This window comes from Amblyomma mixtum, chromosome 3 (genome assembly GCF_055824585.1).
Source record: "Amblyomma mixtum isolate Tamu chromosome 3, ASM5582458v1, whole genome shotgun sequence".
Lineage (NCBI taxonomy): Eukaryota > Metazoa > Arthropoda > Arachnida > Ixodida > Ixodidae > Amblyomma > Amblyomma mixtum.
This window is the reverse complement of record NC_143014.1, coordinates 17,620,677-17,643,956: the sequence shown is the minus strand read 5'-3', so window position 1 is coordinate 17,643,956 and position 23,280 is coordinate 17,620,677. Positions and strand designations below refer to the sequence as shown.

Sequence of the window (23,280 nt, the reverse complement as noted above, 5' to 3'; positions counted from 1 at the left end):
CTACAGAAATTATAGTTAGGATAGCTCACCAAACTGCTTCGATGGGTGCAGAACTCACCGATCTCCGTGTCGCCATTGAACACATCCACCAGCAGCGCCCTCAGCAGTGGTCTATTTTCACAGATTCCAAAGCTGCCCTCCAAGGCTTACAAGCTGCTCTTCGCCGTGGAGCCCATGAACAACTGGTCGCGCAAATTCGACAACTACATCCCTCTGCCATCAATAAAGGGTACGACATTATCTACCATGGCTACCGGGCACAGCGGCATAGCAGGCAATCACCGCGCGGATGAGGTCGCGCGAACTGCTCACCACGACGGTGATTTTGTGTCGATCCCCATTTCGAGATCAGACGCAGCGGGCAGGCTTGGCGCACTTGCGCGGGACATCACGCTTGCCGCGTCGAATTACGGCCAATTTTCCAATTCACGTTCAAAATACTTGGACCCAAATCTGAAGCTCCGGCTTCTATCCGGCCTACCACGACGTGAAGAAACTTTGCTGTGTAGCCTGTGGCTTGGTGTAGCTTTCGCCAACCATTACTAATTCTTAATCGGTATGGCTGATAGCCCTGCATCTGCCATGTGCGGGTATGACGAGACTATATCCCACATTCTTTGTGACTGCCCTGCCTACAGCGCCGAAAGGCAGTCTCTCAGCCGTGCGCTGGAGCGTCTAGACCCACGCCCACTGACGGAAATGAAGATTCTCGGCCACTGGCCGCGGCGATCGTCGGCGGTGAAGGCCTCCAAGGCACTGCTCCGCTTCTTACGAACTTGTGGCCTGCATGATAGGCTGTGACTTTAACGAACGCTGACTGTTCATAGCGACTTCAATTTTCGGCTACTTTCCTTCCCTTTAATCTTCCCCCGTGTAGGGTAGCAAACCTCTTCCGGTTGACCTCCCTGTCTTTCCTCCTCCTCCCTTGGTACTAAGCGCCCGTCCCTGTCGTTTGGTGTCTTTCGTCCTTGTCTGCCGTGAAGTGACCATGAACTTGTCTGAATGATACAAGCGACACCATAGGCTAGTGGCCACTTCGCGGGAATTTGCTTTAATTTTTTCACTGGAAAAGGGAGGAATTTTGGCTGAATCAGAACCCGAGTCACAGTATAAACTTGAAAGATAAATTATGGGTAATTAAAAATTCCCTTCCAGGCGCCAGGTACACAAACTCAATCGCGATCATTTGTAGCTGACACGAAGAACATTTTCTGTTCCAAAACAGAATGCTCTAACTGCTGAAATAAAACGGTTGGTACTTTGGTAGCTGATTCTGTTTTCATTTTTGAATTGTTGGTTAATTTATGTTTGCATGTCTCTGTTCTCTTTCTGTGCGTGATCGATTTCAACACGCTCAGTTTTAGACAAGATGAAATGATTAGAACACGCAATGTTCATTAAGAATACAAAACGAAGTAAGGTTCAATAAGATTAACGAAACAGAGTACTATTCCTGAACTAGTTCCGACCATTAAGCTGCACAGCGCACGAAAAGCTCGAATCGTCCTACATAAACAAAGCGCCTGGGCAGAGCGATTTTTCGCAGACGACCGCCTGCTTATAGAAACGCTTACCTTGTTGGCTTATAGTGTTGCACGTTACCATATCTATTGGAACTCAGAAACAAGAAAAATATATAGTGTACTCGCCTTCCCGTTTCGGAGCTCTTTAACTATAAGCGAAACGAAGGCTCGAGAAAGTTTAAACTGATCAGACAATATGACCACCGTGTTTTTCAATGATCCACATTTCGTAGTTTACATTTACAGTCCCCAGTTTTGCGTCAGCAGGCATTCACCGCAGGCGAATAAGAGCTTCCCACCAAGAAGGAATTAACGAGAAAAAAAATGTGCTCAGGCCGACGATGCCGCCTCTGGCAGCTGCCCTTTCATTGCGAACTGCGCAAATTCACTTGGACTAACCACAACCCCTAACCAGGCCTTCCCGTCCCTTTTTCCTGTTTTCCTTTGTCCGTGTAAAATACAGCGCTAAACTGGTGAACACCTATGCTTGCCCAAACACGAGAGCTTGCGTTTTGGACGAGCACAAAGCAGTTCCCCTCGCTTAGTGCACGTCAAAACAGGTAACACGTTCTTCAGGACATATTCCATTTTGAGGGCAGCAGTCACGACCGTCCAATTCGTTTTCCAGAGTTTCAAAGTGCTGGAGTCGACGAGGAACGAAAAGGATACAAATTTTGCGAAAGCGAATAGAAGAAAATTGAAGAAATTGAATTATCTTGCTGCAGTGTTTCTATCGCAGGTTTTTGCCCACCTTTGGTTCCTGGCAAAATCTCAGCGACAATTCCTGCTAGTGTGACTTCGGCATGATGTGTCTATACCCACGCTTCTTTTAAAAGCAATTTTCGTCACACGCGCCTGCATACTACTTTTATGGCGGCCTATTTCTCGTGAATGAGTCTCAAAAATGAGGAGTGGTAACGGGAAGTTTTGAACACGACGATTAAAAAGTCAATGTAGTGGTCCATGCAGTGCGGGGAGTAAAGAGTGCTTGACGTGAAAGATGCACATTACAGTGAGGTAAGCCACGTCGGCTTTTCCATGGCACTCGATGCAAAATGCCGTATCGCTGAGTGCCGGCACTCTGCATCCTCGATTTTGCTTGGCACTTACTACACACACAGAGGCACAAACCGATCCACAAATGAGCAGCCACCTCCTACACTCAGTAGATATTCCCTGCAGGAATAGCCGCTGAGTCTGCTACTGCACGGGCCCTAGCGGCGCTCGGCCTCAGAAGTGTCCTTGGTAGCGACGCGTCCCGTGTTGGCGCTTGGTTTGACGAGAGAATGTCGACGTGCCGGACCCAGTACGGCATGGGTGGAGCGACGACCACACCCCAGCAGCTGCTGGAAGGCCGCCCGAAAGTCTCGGTTCAGGAAGGCGTAGATGCACGGATTGAATGCCGAGTTTGAGTAGCCGAGCCACGTGATGGCGCAGCTCCAGTCGTAGCCGAGGTCGCAGGTCGGGCAGCAGGCCGTGATGAGGTACATAAGGAAGAAGGGCAGCCAGCAGGCGCAGAACACGCCCAGCACGATGCCCAGCGAGCGCACCGCCTTGGTGTCATGAAGCAGCTGCTTCGAGCGGCGGCGCAGACTACGCCGCAGCCCTGGTCCGGCCAGCGAGCGCTCCAGGAGCCGTATCTGGCGGGCCTGGCGCCCGGCGACCAGCAGGATGCGCAGGTACACGTACAGCATCACCGGCAGGGGAACATAGAAAGAGGTGAGCGACGAGACCAGCGCGTACACGGCGTTGACGCGCAGGCCACAGTCGGAGGCATCGGGCGCGCTGCCGTCGGAGTGCCAGCCCAGCAGCACGGGCACGAACGAGATGGCGGCCGAGCAGAGCCAGATAGCGGCCACGGCGAGCGCCAGCCGCCGGCGCGACACCCTGTATCGTAGGGGTCGCGTGATGGCCCAGAATCGGTCCAGCGCCACGGCCAGCAGGTGCAGGATGGACGCCGTGCAGCACATGACATCGCACGAGATCCACAAGCGGCAGGCGAGCGGGCCCAGGCGCCAGTCGCGCACCAGGTCGTAGGCGAGCCGCGGAGGCATCACGAGCAGCGCCACGGCCACGTCGGCGGTCGCCAGGCTAGCCAAGAGAACGTTGGTGGGCGACCGCATGCGCCGGAAACCGCACACGACGGCCAGCACGAGAAGGTTGCCGAGGAGCGCGGCCAGGAGCACGAGCGCGGCGACCGCGACACCCAGCCAGCGCGGAGCGGCCGGCCCCGGCAGCCCTGCCCCCGGCATGCAAGACGCACTCTGAGGACGGCCGCGCAGGCCGCCGCCGCTTCGCCCAACGGGGGCGCCACGGCCGCGCGCGTCCACCGCGGGCTCGATGAACACTATACTATACTCCTCCCAGTAATGTTCGCGCAGCAGCGCATTTCCTCCGAGGGAGTACAGCAAAATTCGTTGCGATATGATAGTCGCCACTCCGATGTCCGCACTCGCGAGCGGATTTGCGTCAACGCCGCCTGAATTTCAAAAGCATCGCGAGGGGGCGAGGAGGACGACCAGGTCTGTGCAGTAAACAATGACTGTAAGCTTTTCTCCTAACTCTTCAAATCAACACGAAACGTTTTCATTTAAAAGCAAGAGTTGTACACTTGGTAAGGGGATACAAAACAGCCCGACTTTACGTCATCCGCTTGGTATAAAAGCATCAGGCTAGCTGTTTCTGGCACAGGGCTTATTTGCTCGACATGTTGAAGATGGTTTGAGAAATATTCTCCACTTTACTGCTGAACTAGTGACAAAAATGCTTGCTATATGCTCGTAGAGGCGGCATTTACGCAAACCATATTGTCATTCTTAACTTTTAGTTAACATGAGAACGTGAATAGAGCGCACTCTCACTTCCATGTTACCTCTAATCACGTAACTTGTGGCTCAAGGATTATTTAAACGATCAATGTGTATGACAATGTTTGCCACATCCAGCCGCACTGAGCATCAGCAGGAGAAAACTATTCAGCGAGATACTTGCCCGCGAGCTCCAGCGAAGCTGCTTCGCCACCATTGTTCACCCGTTGAGTGGTTCTTTCTTTCACGCAAGCTGCATAGTAGTGCGCCTTTTGTATCTTGTGCCACTTTTAATTGACCCATTAGAAGCGCACTCACAGGGAATACTAAGTCAGGCTGATATTCTAGATAAGCGTTATTTTTGCCAAATCAAATCTTTTCTATGGGAGAAAATTGCGTAGAAACGAAGTATGCAGGGCGCCGCCGTTTGCGGATTCGTGCAGCAGCGGTTGGTGACGTATTTATTAGCTTTCTCTAGGAACGGAATTGCACAATCAATGAGTAATCGCCGTCGAAATTCGAGGAGAGCAGCGCAGCGAGCGTAGCCAAGAATGCGAAGTCTCGGAATTAAAAAAGGGCAAACGAGTCGAGGGAGAGAACGATTAGACGCAAAATAGAGCTCTGAATCATTTCGCCTGGACTCGGGCTGCTTGCGGGCATTGTGCGTAGTGAGTTGTGAATCCCAAGCTCTCAGCGGCACTCGCGCATTCGTTCTCACTTCAGCAGCACAATCGGCTAGTCTGTGAAGGCTCTGGGCGCTCTGAGATTGCAGACTGTCTTTTATTTTCTTTTGGTACGTACTCATGGAGGCACGCGCACGTCGTCAGCGTGTGAGAGCGCATGTTTCCGGCGCTGGTAGATGGCGTACATGCTTTGTGGTATGCTGAAAAATGCCTGACTACATGGATAAACCATCGCCTCTCATTTGGCCTACTGCAGAAAAAGTTTCCCATGTATGAGGCGCCAGCACTCGAGGCGCCTTTCATTCGAGTGCTCGTGGCGAAGCTGTCGCGTGCAGTTGCAGCTAAACGGGTGTTAGCGCTCTTCCGCGAGAAAAGCGTTCGACGAGCTGACAAGTGTTCTGCATTATGCGTGCATTCCCTGCGACAGTTATAGCCGGCAGGCGGCAAACTAAATTTGCGCGGTATCTGCCCTGATTCATGTCCGCTTACAACAAGCAGCAAGCAATTTATGAACGTAGAAACAAACAACCACAGTGCACTGAATCTCAAGGATCATCAGCGATTATACTTCCTGCGTAGTTAGTCAGAAAACAGGCGATAATCGACAGCAGAGCACACCGTTTGGTGAGCAACGCGCATGCAATTTCCACTAAGATGTGGTGTTTACTGAAATACGACACAGCGCGAATGCTGCTCCCATGATTTTTGAGTATCTCTCGAAGCATAAGCCTACACCTCACGCCAATGCACAACGCACCGAAGACCACAAGATCATCGCGTTGTCGCCGATGCATGGGTGTGTGGACGCGACTAACGCGACAACGTCAAGGGCCCCGTGCCGCAGAAAAGCCGGTGTCGGCGTCGGCCGTGAGCGAATAATCCCAGAAGCATCAATAAATAAAACCGAGTAGGAAATTGGTCGAGTAGGGGAATCCAGCCAGGGCCTCCGGAGTGCGAGACGAGCACGCTAACCACTGCGCCACGCCAACTTTTTTATTATTTGTTGCCTGGCTTTGGCACATAAAATTTAACCAAAAAACACTCACCAAAAACACACACAAAACGCTATGTACATACGACACTGTCGTGGTCAGTCAACACGAGTCTGGCTTCGTCAAAATTAAAATTCCTGTGACGTACACAACGCCTCTAGTCTTGAGATCCACTCGGGAAGCTCTGCAGCGGCTTTCTGGATGGCAAGAAACCAGTCCATTCTTTCCCGAAAGTAAATTCGGGCCGGTCGCGCTTCTGTATCACAATGATAGCCTGCCATTCTTGAGCGCCATACACAGTGGAGGCCCAAGAGCATTATGAGATCAAATGGTACCCCATCCTCATTATCACTGCTTAAATAACGAATTCCCTGCGCGTCAAGTGGTAGCTCTTTCTTTATTGTCCTTTGTAACACATCCCAAAAATAAACCCCTTCCCAACAATGCAAAAAAACATGCAAAAAATTCAGGGGGCACTTTGACTGTCTTAAGTGCGTAGAGGCGAAAGCGTTTTCCGCACCATTTTCGCTGCTTCTGTGGCACTGGTGGCGTCCATATAATTGAGTACTAATTACTAAGTGATGACAAACCACTAATTAATGCTTAATTACTGAATAATGCCTGATTACTAATTAACTGCTAATTAATGACGCTTAAGTTTCGCCTTTAGGAGTGGAACGCGACAGCGTGTTGTAGCGCTGCCACGGAGCCCACGGAACGCCACCACCCGTTCGGCGCGATGCCTTGCCCTTTGAACGCAACGCTTTTTGAGGAAAGGAAATGGCGCAGTAATTCTCTGTCATCTAGGTGGACACCTGAACCACACCTTAGAGGAAGGGAGGAAGTGGGAGTGAAAGAAGACAAAGAGGGCCCGTAATGAAGAAAATGAAAATTTTATTTGAGGAAAGGAAATTACGCAGTAATTGTCTCGCATATCTCGATGGACAGCCGTCAAAATTCAGGGGGGGGGGGCACTTTTTTGACCTAAAGCCTGGTCACTGATGTGTGGTTAAGATGTTAAGCTTCGCCTCTAAGAGTGGAACGCGACAGCGTCTTGCAACGCTGCCAAGGAGTCCATAGAACGCCATCGCCCATTCGGTTCTACGCCTCGCTCGTCGGTAAATTGGTTTTTGAGGAAAGGAAATGTATCTGTCTCTCATACCTCGGTGGACACCTGAACCTCGCCAGGAGGAAAGGGAGGAGGATGGGAGTGAACGAAGACACCGTATTCACTAGACGCGCCCTTGTTCCTTCCGAACCATCGAGCTGGCATGGCGGAGTGGATAGCATGCTCGTCTCGCACGCTGAAGACCGGGGTTCGATTCCCGAGCTCGACCAATTTCCTACTCGGTTTTATTTATTTATATGGCCTGACTAGAAAAGTTAATTAGGCTAATTGGGTAATTAAGCAATTAACTAAGCTCAGTCCCACTTGGAGCATCACTATACGATACCTTCAATTGGTTGCATGGTTACTAGCCAAAGTACAATTGGCCCCGTTTGAAATTCGCACACTGTGACGTCATGACCGTTTCGACCAATTGAAAAGCGTGACATTTCTGTCGACAGCTGCTGCTTACAACGATGAGACATTAAAGGCTTTCACCTTAAAAAACAAGGACTAAAGGAAGATACACACAGACAGGCGCTGACTTTCAACTAAAGGTTTATTGCTCGGAACGTAGAAATAAATAGATCAGGCTCCGAACAACAAAATGAAAACATAGGGGTGATACACACTTGTCCATGCACAAAAAACCAAAATGATGCGGCAGCATTACTTCCCTGCAGATAGAAATTCTAATTATTTTGTTGACAACGATAAGGGGGGACTACTGACACATGCGTCCTTTAGCCAGGCGATTTCAGCGGCTTCAATAATTTCCCGAGTCAGCGTATTGGGGTGTCTACTCAACACTTTTTTTTTGTTTGTTGGAAGTATGGCTAGCAAGTTTTGCTTTCACAATATCGGCAGTGGATGCCGAGATGCCCTTTAACAGTATTATGGACATTGTTATTATGTTCTCTCAGGAGCTCGTTCAGGCATCTGCCCGTCTGGCCAACGTACTGTTTTCCGCACGAAAGTGGAATGGAATAGATGACACCTTCTTGGCATGCAACACACTGATTTTCATGCTTTATGGAGCACTTTTGTGGTGCGAATTCGTCATTTACTTGTTTTGCACAGTTTTCCAAGCTTTTCGGGAGCCGAAAAAAACAACTCTTACGTGAGCTCGGTTGCCTATCTTCTTTAGTTTATGAGGAAATTTGAAACTGTAAGGAACAACTGTTGTCTTTTCTTTTACCTTGGCGGGCTCTGTCAGTTCATTCTTTTTGTTTTTGTTTAAACTTGCGAGCATCGACTCAGATACGGACACGAGCAGTTGCTTGGGATATCCTGCCTTCACAAGGCGATCAGTTTGGTGGTTGAAACTATCTTGTTGAGAGTGAATGCATGATTTATTTAGAGCGTTGTTATAGCATGACTTAGCCACGGCGCGTTTAACCAGCTTGGAATGCGACGATGCGATTTCTGTTTCGCGCTGTTCTTCTTGAACAATGTTAAGGCGAAGCTTAAGCGTCCTCCTAACTTTTTTGTCTTCATTTCGTCAAAGCTTTATACCGTTTCCCGTCGTTGCTTACCCCTTAACAAATGAAGCAAACTTTGCACTAATCGTCACCTGCTTCACTAGATTGAGTGTTTATATGTCACCGCTCAAATTATCTGTCGGCTTACGGCTTTCTTTCCACCACAATTGCTGTAAACTCTAATTAGACGCAGGGCTCGGTTTAGGGCCGCGTTACTTATTTAGGCTGCTGATTTGCATATTACGAATAAATCTTCTATATGCCTGTTCTATGGTGACTGCGCGCTACATCCAGTGCTTTCTGAAAATAATGAAATTATACTTCAATCTGACTTTTGAAAAAATTGTTCCTGCGGCCATAGATGGTCACTCAAATTTAACGTCGCCAAACGCAAATTAATGAGGATATCGCGTCAGTCGGCTGTGCCTTCCGACTATACTTATTCTCTCAATAACATCGAGTTCAGCTTAATCACCTCATATGAGTACCTTGGAATTAATTTCACCCGCGATGTGATATGCAACAAGAATGTTGATTTTGTGTCCGAAAATGCTGGCTGCACAATAGGCGATATGAGCCCGCAGTTTTCATCCGCTCCAGTCTCATCCTATGGACTTATCCTTCATAAATCTCTAGTTTGATCTAATCTTGATTACACATGCACAATCTGGGATCCTTCTAACGAAATACTAACATACGATCTGCCGCCGCGGTGGCTCAGTGGTTATGGTGCTCGGCTGCTGACCCGAAAGACGCGTGTTCGATCCCGGCCACGGCGGTCGGATTTCGATGGAGGCGAAATTCTAGAGGCCCGTGTACTGTGCGATGTCAGTGCACGCTAGAGAACCCCAGGTGGTCGAAATTTCCGGAGCCCTTCACTACGGCGTCCCTCATAGCACGAGTCGCTTTAGGAAGTTAAACCACCCTAAACCAAAACGCGACCTAGACGCTGTCTATGATCGTGCAATATATTTTTATAATTATTTATCGTCACTCAAGGATTTCATCCTTTCAAAGTTTCCTGAGTTTACCTGACTTGGCCTCTCACCGCAAATGCTTCGGATAATGTTTTTTTCCATAAAATTCTTCACATCGGTTCTAGTCTTCACGAGTTATTGTTTCATCCATCCCAAATCCCATTATGTATTCATCGCATGTTTAAAGTCAGTGATCCCTCATGTCTTAGTAACTCATTTTTGCTACACGCAAGCAACGATTGGAACCACCTTCTTGCCTCCTTCGCTGCCGCCAGCAATAATATCGCCTTCGACAAAGCTGTAGATAATTTGGTCTGTTCACAGCTTGTTCACCTGACCTACTCCTGTCTATAATACCCGCGGGCCTCGAGAGTATATAACTAAACAGAAGAAACAAATCATCCAGGCGGTAAGCAGTTCGTACTGCTGTCTGCGGCTGCCCTCGAGAACTTCACTTAGTCTCTTTCGCACCCACGGCGCCTATTTCTATCGTACGCGTGCGTAGCACCGAGACGCAGCAGCATGCAATGCAACGAAGTACATCTTGCCTTTTAATGAGGGGTGGGAGGGCTGGCAGCTCAAACGGCCCGAACTTGCACCAGGGGGAGGAAAGCGCGAGCAACTTGGTACCGGCTAAATGGAGAAACTTCCGTTGAAGCCTTAACTGGTTCGCCCACCGCCTTGGACGTAACTGAAGGAAGAATTGGCGTGATCGTCTGTAATAACCTCAAGAAGGTTCTGGAAGAAGAAAAGATCTGTCTCTCTCTCTCTCCATCCTTTCTGAATTGCCAACCGGCGCGGCCGTTGCAACCGTCGCCCATAGTGGCATGTTTCGGCAACTCAGTCAGTCGCGTAATCTCGGGCGCTGTCGCCTGCTTTGCGGCGTCGGTCACAGGCACTTTGGCGTCGTGTTCCTTCATGTGTTAGTGATGCCGGTGCTGCCAAAATTGCGGTGGTGTTTGGTTTTGTGCTCGAGACCTCGTGACGGATACGACGGGAACCGCTACCTGCGCTCGCTTTCTCGGAAGCCATCGCTCATTTCGCCGCCGTGGATCAGGAACTATTTATTCACTAATGTTGACGAAGCAGTCATCGTGTTTGGCCCCCGAAGAATCCGTACATAATAGGATCCGGTTATGGAACTTTATCTTAATTCTGTTGGTGTCGTGCATATTAGCATGGACAGTGAAGGCCACTGCGTGGTAGTGGTTTCCTTTCAAGCATTTAAATAAATACTAAACAATTATTTTGCAATTATTTAGGATTGTAAGGTACATGTGCATGCATTAAATTGCGCGCACTCTAAGCACACAGTGAACCCTCTCTATGGCGTGGACAGTATGCACGAATGATCACAGATGTATTGCGTGAGTGATGCACGAAATGATGTACTGAAAATATCAGCTGCGCCGTTTGAGATAAACGTAACACCTCTGTTGCATCGACACACGTTATCTGTATTGTGCGGAATGCTGTAACATATACACATAGAGTATTTTGAGAAGTCTCCCTTTTAGACCGAATGGAACGGGAAGGATATGTATATGTCAATAAAACCATGGAAAGTATCTTCTCTGTTCTCCACACATTGGCCCTGCACTGCGGTTACCCGCGTTGTCCAGCAGCGCTACCAATTCTAACATGCCACAACAGCAAAGAAACTGTGTACGAAAACCCAAGTAAAGCGCGGCGCGCGGCCACGCGCAGAGCAAACGGGCAACGATACATCCATACACGTCCCCTAGCAGGCCAGATTTTGGGCCAGTCCGCGCGTGAATTATATGCCATGCGAATACCCCCTGCGCGAGCGCGTTTCGGTCATCCGCTGTCATGGAGATTAATACTCCGTAACGTAACTGAAGGAGGAATTGGCGCTACAGTCTGTGATTCGTGGGCGCTGGGAGGCGTACAAAGTTTCACTGCCCTGCCAGCGCCGTGACCATTGATTTTTTAACTTTCGTTTTTCGGTTTATAGCAGCGCTTCCGGCCTTTGGAAGTAGCGCCTCTCATGGGTCGGAGGGCACTATTACAAATTCGTTATAGAAATTACGTAACTGTGCTCATTTTTCTCGGGCGGCTTAAATGTGTAAGGGTTTCGGGACTTTCATTTGCTCTTTTTTCTGCAATTCACATACCTATTCAGGAGTAATCTAGCCGCCTCGCTTAGTTTGCTATCGGCATTTAGCTTTCTTCTAACGTCCGAAGTCGCCTTCTCTGATTTTCGAATCTTATATTACAAAGCTGAAACGCCCTGTTCTCTCAAATGGCCGCTAGCACTTCGTTATAAGTATATGCTAGCACCACTATTTCAGGGAAGAATATGTCGCACCTGAAAAAAAAAAAAAAGACGACAGAAATTTCTGCTCCATGACAGATTTTCCTGTAGTGCGGCAAGGAGTCCTGTCGTATACTATTTCGTGCGACAAACGCTTGTTTCGTAGGGTATATCGCTCGACAAAGACACCGGTTGTAGGTTTTGTCGTGTGACAAACTCCTCGCGCGCCTTCTGTCGTGCGACAAATGGGTGACGAGCAAGGCGTGTGTCATAAGCTGCTTTGCAGTGAGATAATTTTAATTGAGGTGGATAATAGTCCTAAGGGAAACAACACAGTAATATACACGATGCCAAGCTCAATGGAGACGTATGAGTGTGCAGGTATTCAAGGATGCTTTCGCTGTTAGTTTAATGACCCATTTTTGTGCCATTAGAGGTTCGCTAATATTTTTTGTCGGCGCTCGTCAGACTGTGAGGCAGTAATGGCTTGGTCGTTGTATATTCGGCCGTTATTATTTTTTGTTATTTAACACAAATGCCCACTTATTAATATTACTGTTGATAAAACAGGTAGGCCACAGTGGCAGATAGGTTGAAATGCGCGTCTTTTACATCGGCTCGCCCATCACAGTCCGCCTGAGCGAAACCTCTGGTTCCTCTGCAAAGCATCTGAAGCCTCTGAAAAACGCCTGAAGAAAAGTTTACGTTGCTGCCGATCCTCTGCAGAGCAGCTCGCTAGCCTAATTCATGGCGTACGAGAGAAGGACAGGGAAAGAGAAAAAAATCGCAAGCTAAAAACAGTACAACTGGTTTATGGGGGTTTAACGTCCCAAAGCAACTCAGGCTATGAGGGACGCCGAAGTAATTTGTAATAAGGGAGTAATTTCTCATTGACATCATCCCGAGCGCAGCCATACGGCTACAAAGAAAAGCTATACAGCTTTCTCAGAAACTTCGTAGTTAAAGAAAAATTCGTCCTGGTCCGGGGATCGAACCCGGGACCACCGCTTCACCGGAGCAGTCGCTCTACCAATTGAGCTAACCAGGACGGCAAGCTTATGGCAGGGCGAGAGCGAATTGATCGAAGTGGGAACTGGGATCGAAGTGGGAACGAAGTGGGAACTTGAAGTGGGAACTGACCAAAAAATTGCGCCTCTCCCGTAACCGAGAGTAGAGTAAGAATGAAATGTTTACGGGCCTAACACAGGCTCCATTGCTCGGCTTAAGCAGCTGTGACGGTGGCGGCATTGAAATCCAGGACGATGCAGAAGCTTACGCGGACACGACGAGACGCAGGCCTGACAAAAATGTATGGATTTAGGTTACAAGCAGCTGAAGTTAAGCTGCTGGCCTATGCAGATGACGTTGCAGTATTTACGGTTGATCAGGGGAGCATAAGTGAAGCTGTCGGGTGTGTACGCGCGTTCAGCGAAGTCACAGGTAGCGGGGTTAACTGGTCCAAGTGCCTTGGGCTCTGGCATGGATGGTGGCCATCCCACCCGGACCATTTCGCCAACGTACCGTGGGCGACGACCCCGGGCAAGTATTTGGGCGTTCCGCTCGATGCTTATCGCGATAGCGAGGACTATTGGAAAGAGCAAACTAAAGACGCACGTGACCGAGCTGGGAAATGGAAAGGCACCAGCCTTTCAATTTTCGCCAGAGCTACAGTCTGCAATCTTTTTTTTATTAGCAAACTCTGGTATGTGATGCAGGTTTTGCATTGCTCGCGTGTGAACGTTCAGAAGCTACACAGGATTTTTGCAGTTTTCATATGGGCGTCCGAATGGGAACGTTGTAGCAGAACGAACCTATTACGGCGGGTAAAAGACGGGGGGCTAGGGCTAGGGCACCTCTTTTTAAGGCAGCTGGTGAACCGTTTTTTGTTTTTTCGCGACGTCACAGACCCGTTCTTGCGCACCGTGTGCCAAGTGAAGCTGCGGCGATTGCTGCCGGAGTTTGTGGTATCCACAGAAGAGCTCTCTGGTGGAACATTTGGTTACTACAAAGAGATTGTAGCAAGCGTTCGGTTTCTTTCGGCACGTTTTTCCACCGATTATTTGTGGAAAAGTAAAAGGAAAAAGTTGTACAATGATCTTTGTGATATTGTTTTCCCAGAGCCCATGTACAGGGCCTTGTACAGTGGAGGCCCGGGAGGGGATGTTTTAAAAAGGGTGAAGAAAATTCAGGTGCCACCAGGAGTAAAGACTTTCTTTTTTAAGTTACACACCGGGACGTTACCAGTTAAAAATTTCTAGAGGGAAAGGATTTCTTTTTACCGTGGGGATCGAACTGCTTAATTTGTAAACAGCCTGAAACAATAGACCATGTTTTTTTGCATTGCTGGGAAGGGGTTTATTTTTGGGACGTGTTACAAAGGACCATAAAGAAAGAGCTACCACTTGACGCGCACGGAATTCGCTATTTAAGCACTGATAATGAGGATGGGGCACCTTTTGATCTCATAATGCTCTTGGGCCTCCACTGTATAAGGCGCTCCAGAATGGCAGGCTACCATTGTGACAAAGACGCACGACCGGCTCGAATTTATTTTCGGGAAAGCATGGACTGGTTTCTTGCAATCCAAAAAGCAGCTGCGGAGCCTCCCGAGTGGCTCTCAAGACTAGAGCCGTTGTGTATGTTGCGGGAATTTTAAGCTGACGAAGCCAGTCTCGTGCTGGCTGACCACGACAGTGTCGTATGTATATAGCGTTACGTGTATTTTTGTTGTGCAATGTCATGAGCCAAAGCCAGGCAATAAAGAAAAAAAAATATGCAGCGCGTTCGAATACTCCGCGAGCGTGTATACATCTGCCTGCCAGAAGGGGAAAGGGCTTGAAGGCCAAGCGGCCGGTCTTTTACATGCGTGAGTGTGGGACCGCAGCGCCATCCTTGGGGAGGGAGCGAAAGTTTTTCGCCGAAAGCCCTTCTCGCCCTCTTCCTCTAAGCGGCCTTCTCTCAAAGCCCCTAACAGATCACGTATGACAACGAAGTGTATTCTGGCATGTATGTGCTTTTTCCACGCGTTATTAGAAACCGGAAATTATAATTCCGTGCATTATCAAATGTACAGCTCGACTGATATCTTGATAAACATTGAGAAGACACTGGCAGCAGTTATTTTTTGTGACTCGTTTGGAGAGCAACCGGCGCTTGTATGCTGGTCCTGTAGGAGGGCTTAGAGAGTCTCGTTGAATCTCGTGAAGTCTCGTACGGTGCCCGGATGTTCTTGTTTCAGAGCCCGGATGAGTGGCTCTCGGTCTCGGCGTGACGTCACCACAATGCCGACAACGGGAGTTTAATATTTAGGGGAATCCCCCAAGGTGGAGTAGATTTGTAATAAGGGAGTAATTACTCATTGACATCCACCCGAGCGCAGCCATACGGCTACAAAGGAAAGCTATACAGCTTTCTCAGAAACTTCGTAAAGAAAAATTCGTCCTGGTCCGGGGTTCGAACCCGGGACCACCGCTTCACCAGAGCAGTCGCTCTACCAATTAAGCTAACCGGGACGGCAAGCTTATGGTAGGGCGAGAGCGAATTGATCAATAAATAACTCGAAGTGGGAACTGACCAAATATTTAGGGGAATCCCCCAAGGTGGAGTAGATTTGTAATAAGGGAGTAATTACTCATTGACATCCACCCGAGCGCAGCCATACGGCTACAAAGGAAAGCTATACAGCTTTCTGAAACTTCGTAAAGAAAAATTCGTCCTGGTCCGGGGATCGAACCCGGGATCACCGCTTCACCGGAGCAGTCGCTCTACCAATTGAGCTAACCGGGACGGCAAGCTTATGGTAGGGCGAGAGCGCATTGATCAATAACTCGAAGTGGGAACAATGTATGTAGGAAATGTATCTGTATCGCATATATCGGTGGACACCTGAACCTCGCCGTAACGGGAAGGAAGGAAGATGGGAGTGAACGAAGACAGCGTATTCACTAGACGCGCCTTTGTTCATTCCAAAACATCGTGCTGGCATGGCGGAGTGGTTAGCGTGCTTTTCTCGCACTCCGGAGACCCTGGTTCGATTCCCCGGTTCGACCAATTTTATACTCGTTTTTATTTATATTTCTGGTCTGACTAGAAAGGTGAATTAGCTTAATTGGTTAATTAGTCTCACTTACTTGGAACATCACTATACCATTGCTTTACTTGGTTGCATAGTTACTAGCCAAAGTACAATTGGCCCCGTTTGAATTCGCGCGCTTTGACGTCACGACCATTTCGACCAATTGAAAAGCGTGACATTTCTGTTGACAAATCGTGCTTACAACGATGAGGCATTAAAGGCTTCTGCCTTAAAAGGATAGCCGTCACGCGGTTGCACCAAATGAGCCAACCCCTCACCCAGAGCCCGTTCGGTCTGGTATCCCGTGCTGCGGTTCTTCCAAAAGCAAAAAGGAGAGTATGAACACCTAGAGTTGTCTTGCCTGCGGCCGGGCAAGGAACTCCGACGGCGCCTACCTGCAGACCTCGGGAGAAGCGTTCCAAATATCGTAATTCTTCGAAAAGCGAGGCAGCACTTGCCTCCAAGTGATAAGTACCAACAGCGCGGCAAGGCTGCCTGAGAGGCTCGGGTTAGGCCCGTTTCACATGCTGCGACTAGAATTAAATTGTCGGTCTGGTCGGTGACACCGCGGTATGATTTTCGGTCAGTACTTTCACAAGCAGCGCGTGCCCAGAGTATTTGGTCGGAGTGACACGCAAGGTTGCTTAATGTGCGCATAGGCAACCCATTATTAAACGCGACAACTTGAAGTGAGAACTCTGTTGGTACAACGAGTAGGGGTTTGCCCAAAGGTGGAGTAGATTTGCAATCAGTAAGTAATTAGTGACTGACATTACCTAGCGCAGCCATAAGGCTACAATGGAAGGCTATACAGCTTTCTCAGAAACTTCATAGTTCGACAAAAATTCGTCCTCGTCCGGAGTTCGAACCCGGGACCGCCGCTTCACCGGAGAAGTAGCCCTACCAACTGAGTTAACCGGGACGGCAAGCTTACGGTAGGGCGAGAGCGAATTGATCAATCACTCGAAGTGGAAACTGTGTTGGTCCATCGCTTAGGGAATTCCCCAGAGGTGTAGTAGATTTGTAATAAGGAAGTAATTACTCACTGACATTACCCAGCGCAGCCATATGGCTACAAAGAAAAGTTATACAGCTGTCTCAGAAACTTCGTAGTTCACGAAAAAATGGCTGAGGTTTAGCTAAGATTAAGCCTAGTCAGATGCGAAGCATATTGATGGCTAGGCTTGGTAATACATGGCTTTCCTTGGTTGACGTTCATCCCGCTCTTCATCGGTCTCTGTGGCACGCTGAAGCTTTCGCTTCTCGTTCAAATCAGCCCTGCTTCTAGGCGGCATCCCAACACCTGGGCGCCTCGTAAGTGCCCGGAGAGCGAGGCAAGCTCAGCTTTATACCGCTGCTGTAGCGTCACGTGGTCAGCTGCAGCCCCTCTGATGTGGAGCCTCCACCGCCGCGGCCGACCGCGCGAGCCGGCAGCCCATCTCTCCTCTGTTGTGACGTCATGTTGTCACGTGGTCAGCCGCCGCGCCTCTGATGTGGAGCCTCCACCGCCGCAGCCGACCGCGCGAGCCGGCAGCCCATCTCTCCTCTGCTGTGACATCATGTTGTCACGTGGTGTCACGTGGTCACGCTAAAGGTCAATGGTAGCTCCACCGCCGCGCTCGACGGGCTGTAGTGTAGCTGTAGTGTAGTAATATGCTTCGCATAAAATTCGTCCTCGTCCGGAGTTTGAACCCGGGACCACCGCTTCACCGGAGCAGTAGCTCTACCAACTGAGCTACCCGGGACGGCAAGCTTATGGTAGGGCGAGAGCGAATTGATCAAGAACTCGAAGTGGGAGCTGTGTTGGTCCAATTTTTAGGGGAATCCCCCAAGGTGGAGTAGATTTGCAATAAGGAAGTGATTACTCACTGACATCTAGCCGAGCGCAGCCATACGGCTACAAAGGAAAGCTATACAGCTTTCTCAGAAATTTAGTAGTTCAAGAAAAATTCGTCCTGGTCCGGGGTTCGAACCCGGAACGAGCCTCTCGAATGAGGCTGGGGCTTCTCACAGACCGAGTGGGATCAAATCGAATTCATACAAGCCGTCTGGGGGTGACCCAGGCGGTTTTCGGGCGGTCAGCGGCTGCCATCAGGGCTTGCCAGTAGCCGGAGCGCAGGTCCAAGCAAGAATAATACTCAGCACCCTGCAATTAATGCAGTGCGTCGTCGATTCTGGGTGGAGGATCAACACTTATGACGTAAAACATGGACTAGTTGGAATAGATCAATATTGAAAAAACGAGCGCAAAAAACACGGACCAAAAGACTAGAGGACACACATATAAATACCAGCGCAAACCAGCAAGAAACACGACGAATTTGCTTGTTTGCGCTGGTATTTGTATGTAATGGATCGCCAACTAGTCCGCACTCTTACCCTACGAGAGGACAAACATGTTGCTGTTCGCAACTGAAAGGTTTAATACATGACAGTGGCACACTTACACACTCAAGGATTGCGCATTTGGGCAAAGGGGGAGTGAACTAAAGATTACATCCGAACCGACGATCAGCGGTAATGAATAGCCAAAATGCAGACTTCTTATCCAAGAGCAGAACGGAAGGGCGGCTGACGCATTCACCCCAACTTCTCCTGATATAAAAGGCTTCAGAAATTTCTCTACGGTAGTTGATTGTGGTGTCAAAACAAAATCAGAGCTTCGTGGAGAAGGGACTTATATAAAGATTTCTTCTCACTTTTTTCGCAGTCTTTCTGTCCACATGTGGCGAATTGTGCTGACAGGTGCGTGGCAGCCGAGTCACCCTCAGACAAAAAAAAAATGTTCGCGTAGTGCACATTGACACATTGGCCTTTCTGGCCAATATAGTAGCGACCACACGTCAAAGGCACTTTGTACACGACCCCAACCTTACAAGGTATATAGCACGTCCTGTGCCGAATCCCACACCGGATGGGTCGTGCACGAGAGGATGTTTCCAACCGCCGTTTCAAGGTAGGACCGATTCTTCCAAACTTGTCTGGCTCGGAGAAAACCACGCGCACACTGTACCTTGCGGTCGCAGTCTTCAAACCATGTGACAGCTTATGTAAGTACGTGATGACAGCTGGTTTCTTTCTTATCAACCTTTCCTCACCCAGTGCCCTCGCACTTCCCTTGTGGCATTTAGCCAACATTCCCACACAGAGGCAACAAGCCCCTGTGAATAGGCGGCTACTTTTAGCCTATTACACAGAAGTGCAAAGGCAGAACCCATCTTATGATGGCAAGGCCTCGTGAGCGCCATCTTCAAGCACGAGACCACGATCGCCCTCTTCACCACCTTCGAATGCGCCGAAGCTCTGTTCAGGAAGGGCTTTCTGTCCTCGGGAGGTACCCCCAGCATGCTGGGCCCTCACCTCGATACGCATATCGAGGAACTGCAGGGGCCTTTCATGCGATACTTCAACAGTGAACTCTAATCTTATGCCTTGCTCCTCGAACCCCTTCAATATATGACACATATTTTAGAGAGACTAGAGGACACAGCATCGTGTTTGTCCTCTACACTTTTGGTCCGTGTTTTTTGCGCTGTTTTTTTTTTCAGTATGAAATAGAGGATAAACATTCTTGCGGGTGGTCTTGTTGAAACGGTGGTAGTCCACACAGGACCTGACTGTGCCATCTTTTTTCGTCAACAGTACAACAGCAGAAGCTCATTGGGGTTGAAAGGGCTGTATGATGCCGCACTGGAGCACGTAGTCGACATTGTCACGTATGACGCGGCGCTCAGTAGGAAAGCCGCGGTACGGTCGCTGGCGCAAGAGAGCGTGTCACGTAATGGTGTCAGTTTCCTGGCAGACGGCCAACGCGCGGCTCAAGGAAGGCTGCTGGGAAAGGTCAAAAGACGTGCTGATGCGTTGGAGAAGTGCTAATATCTGGTCCCGTTGTAAGTATGCGCACTGTCATGTTAACACGTGCCCTTACGGTACCAAGTGCGCATGCTCATGCTTGTACCTGTCCTTATATAAGCAGCCTCTTGTCTGATAATAAACACACTTTGTTCCCTGCCTCCCGGCCGTTCACATGGCGTCAGAAGTGGGGCGGCGACGCGTTTCGCAAGCCGCGTTCACCGCTGTTCTTCGCCGCCCCCTCGTCCAGCTGCACCCCTAGTACCCTCCAGAGAAAGAAGCATGGCCTCGACGATTCTTCCACCGCCAAAGCCACTGGAAAGTACGGGTGACGCTTACCAGAATTGGATCATCTGGAAAAGTTAGTTTACTCTGTTTTCTACGGCGACCGGACTAAGGAAGCAGCCGAAAGACGTTCAGGAAGCAACCCTTCTTGTGACGATTGGAGAAGAAGCAAGGCGGGTGTTCTATACCTTAGATTTCGCAAATGAGGACGAAAAGAAAGACCTCGATAAGCTGATTGAAAAATTTGAGGCCCACTACAAACCAGCGAAGAATTTAACATTCAACGAGTTTCGCTTCGGCTCCCGAGATCAACGTGAGGGCGAATCTTTTAACGAATGGCTAATCGATATCCGAAGTCTTGCTCACTTGTGCGAATTCGGAGAGCTAGAGGACAGACTACTGCGCAGTCGAATAATTCTAGGAGTTAAAGACAAGGACCTGCAGCAGAAACTTCTGTCTGAAAATCCGTCGTATGCCAAAACAGTGGAAATATGCCGAGCAAGGGAACAAGCGAAGGAGCATTTTAACGAGATCAGGGAGGCAGAAGTGAGCGGAACAGATGAGGCCGCCATACATGCGGTGAAATCGAAAGCTAGCCTCGGAATTTGCCCGAACTTCTGTTTCACGGAGCACGGAAAAGCAAAGTGCCCTGCGCAAGGCAAGCGCTGCAACAAGTGTGGCGGCCGAAACCACTTCGCGCGTGGATGTCGTCAACAAGCAAGACCGAGGGGCCAAGGATGCAAGATAAAGCAGGTCGAAATGGCAGAGGACGAGGGTTATTTCCTTCAAACCCTGGAAGTCAATGCAATTTATGACCAAGACCGCTGGTCAGCGACTGTCGACATCGCAGGTTCTGCCATACGCTGCAAAATTGATACTGGAGCCAACTGTTGCGTCATGCCCGAAGCGACGCTCAGTAACATAACTACGAAGCCAGCACAAGACTGCTGCTCTATGCTACGCTCGTTTTTTGGGCACATAGAAAAAGCCACGAAGAAGATTGAGCTTCCGGTCGCCAGTACAGCGCAGACTACTACTGCGCTATTCTTTATCGTGAAACAAGCAGTTCCTGTTACATTGAGCGGCAAGGTGGCTGAACGCTTAGGGCTGATTGGCCGCTTAAACAGCGTGGACGCCTCGGAAAGTAAGGATACAGTAGAAAGATTTGAAGATGTTTTCCAGGGTTTGGGAGAAATCAAGGACGTAGCTTACCACATGGAGCTGAAACCTGAAGCTCGAGGCGTCGTCAAGCCAGCGCGACGAGTCGCCATCGCACTTCAGGAGCGCGTCCGAGCTGAGCTGGACCGGATGGAGCACGACGGCGTCGTTGCTAAGGTAACAGAACCGACTTCCTGGTCTAGTCACATGGTTGTAGTAGTAAAGAAAGAAAAAGTACGCATATGCTTGGACCCTTCTGACTTAAATAAGACACTTCTGAGGGAGCACTACCACATGCCGACGTTAGAAGATATCCTACCGCAGCTGCATGGAGCGAAATTCTTTTCTACTCTTGATGCATCATCGGGATTCTGGCAGATTAAGTTGGACGAGCCGAGCTCCCGCTTATGCACTATGAGCACGCCCTACGGGCGATACAGATTCCTGCGCATGCCGTTCGGCATCGCTTCAGCGCCGGAAATTTTTCAGCGGGTGATGCACCGGGTACTAGAGGGCTTGAAGGGCGTTGCTGTCGTTATGGACGACATATTGGTTTGGGGACAGTCGCGAGAGCAACACGACAGCAATTTAGTAGCTTTGCTGTCCTGGTGTAGACAACACAACTTGAAGCTCAATAAGAACAAGTGCAATTTCCTCCAGCCCAGAGTCCGCTACATGGGCCACATTCTGACTCCAGAGGGGCTGTGCCTGGACCCGAGCAGAGTCGAAGACATCATGCAAGTTCCGCAACCACAAAACCGTAAGGAACTGCAAGTTTTCCTCGGCATGATCAACTTCGTGGCGCGGTTTGTTCCTAACATATCCACGTTGTCAGCGCCGCTTCGCGAGCTGTTGAGAAAGGACGTCGCGTGGGTCTGGACAGACCAGCAAGATAGCAGTTTTCTTCAGCTTCGAGCGACTCTCACAAAGGCGCCAGTCCTTTGCCTATTTTAACCAAGAAAACCCAGTGACCTTGTCAGTAGACGCCAGTCAGCATGGAGTAGGAGCCGTTCTTCTACAGAATGGGCAGCCAGTTGCGTACTCATCCCGTTCGCTAACAGAAGCACAGCAGCGCTACGCGCAGATTCAGAAGAAAACATTGGCAATTGTTCATGGTTGCACAAAATTTCAAGATTATATCTTCGGGCAGTCAGAGGTTACCGTCGAGTCTGATCACAGGCCTCTGGAATCTATATTCAAAAAGCCACTTTGTGAATGCCCTCTACGATTGCAACGCATGAGGCTTGTTTTGCAAAGATTCCCAATCAAGGTGACGTTCAAACCAGGGAAGGAGTTGTTTCTAGCCGATGCGCTTTCTCGCTTCCCGAGTACTACGGAACTAACTGACGAGACAGAACAATTTCAAGTCAGCGTTGTTTCTTCGCTTCCTGTGTCCGACCAGCAGCTCGAAAGTATTCGGCATGAAACTAACAAAGACGCTAGTATGGCTGAACTGCGCCGTTACTCGAGCACAGAATGGCCGGAAACGAAGGACCATGTGCCGCATGCCCTGCGTCCATACTGGTGCTACCGCAACGAGCTGCACGTTGAGGAAGGTCTGCTACTCAGAAACAACAAAATAGTAATTCCTCCTGCCAAGCGACCGGAAATTCTGCTCTTGCTGCACACCGCACATGGAGGCGAAGAAAAAATGAAGATGAGAGCTAGAGAAGTAATGTTCTGGCCCGGAATGAACGCAGACATCTCATCTCTAGCTAAGTCATGTGCAGCGTGCGAAAAGTACAAGCGCAGGAACACTAGACTGCCTATGCTGAGCCACGAGATACCAGGCCTGCCATGGCAAGTAGTAAGGCTTGATATTTTCCACCACGATGACCAGTCCTACCTAATCCTCGTGGATTTCTACTCGTTCTTTTTCGAGGTTCAAAAGCTACGTCAGACAACAGCGACAGCGGTAAACAATGCGTGCATGCTCGTCTTCGCGACTCATGGAATCCCGGCAAAGCTGTGCAGTGATAACGGCCCACCTTTCAACAGCGCCTGTTTCCGCTCTTTTGCTGCGCAGCTAGGAATTGCCCACGTAACGTCAAGCCCGTACTATCC

General features: G+C 49.4%; 2 protein-coding genes and 1 non-coding gene across 3 annotated transcripts; 1 reads left to right on the top strand and 2 right to left on the bottom strand.

Moving 5' to 3' along the window:
- Nucleotides 1-917: 917 nt before the first annotated feature.
- LOC149349356 (beta-3 adrenergic receptor-like) lies at nt 918-3,767 on the bottom strand. Its single transcript, XM_089576768.1, has one exon. The coding sequence runs from the start codon at nt 3,644-3,646 to the stop codon at nt 2,738-2,740; it is 909 nt and encodes a 302-aa protein (XP_089432894.1). The 5' UTR covers nt 3,647-3,767; the 3' UTR covers nt 918-2,737.
- Nucleotides 3,768-12,820: 9,053 nt separating this feature from the next.
- On the bottom strand, nt 12,821-12,894 carry TRNAT-GGU (transfer RNA threonine (anticodon GGU)). The gene has a single exon. It is a non-coding gene; the product is annotated as a tRNA-Thr (tRNA).
- An 8,379-nt stretch (nt 12,895-21,273) lies between these two features.
- On the top strand, nt 21,274-22,170 carry LOC149349354 (uncharacterized). The gene is made up of 2 exons (XM_089575442.1): nt 21,274-21,393; nt 21,877-22,170. The coding sequence occupies exons 1-2, from the start codon at nt 21,274-21,276 to the stop codon at nt 22,168-22,170; spliced, it is 414 nt and encodes a 137-aa protein (XP_089431568.1).
- Nucleotides 22,171-23,280: the final 1,110 nt, after the last annotated feature.

What these genes read in the sequence shown, in the direction of transcription:
- LOC149349356 (XM_089576768.1), bottom strand. Translation starts at nt 3,646, where the DNA reads ATGCGGTCGCCCACCAACGTTCTCTTGGCTAGCCTGGCGACCGCCGAC.
- LOC149349354 (XM_089575442.1), top strand. Translation starts at nt 21,274, where the DNA reads ATGGAGCTGAAACCTGAAGCTCGAGGCGTCGTCAAGCCAGCGCGACGA. An exon ending in ACGACGGCGTCGTTGCTAAG is followed by an intron (nt 21,394 to 21,876) that starts GTAACAGAACCG and finishes AATTTCCTCCAG; the next exon opens with CCCAGAGTCCGCTACATGGG.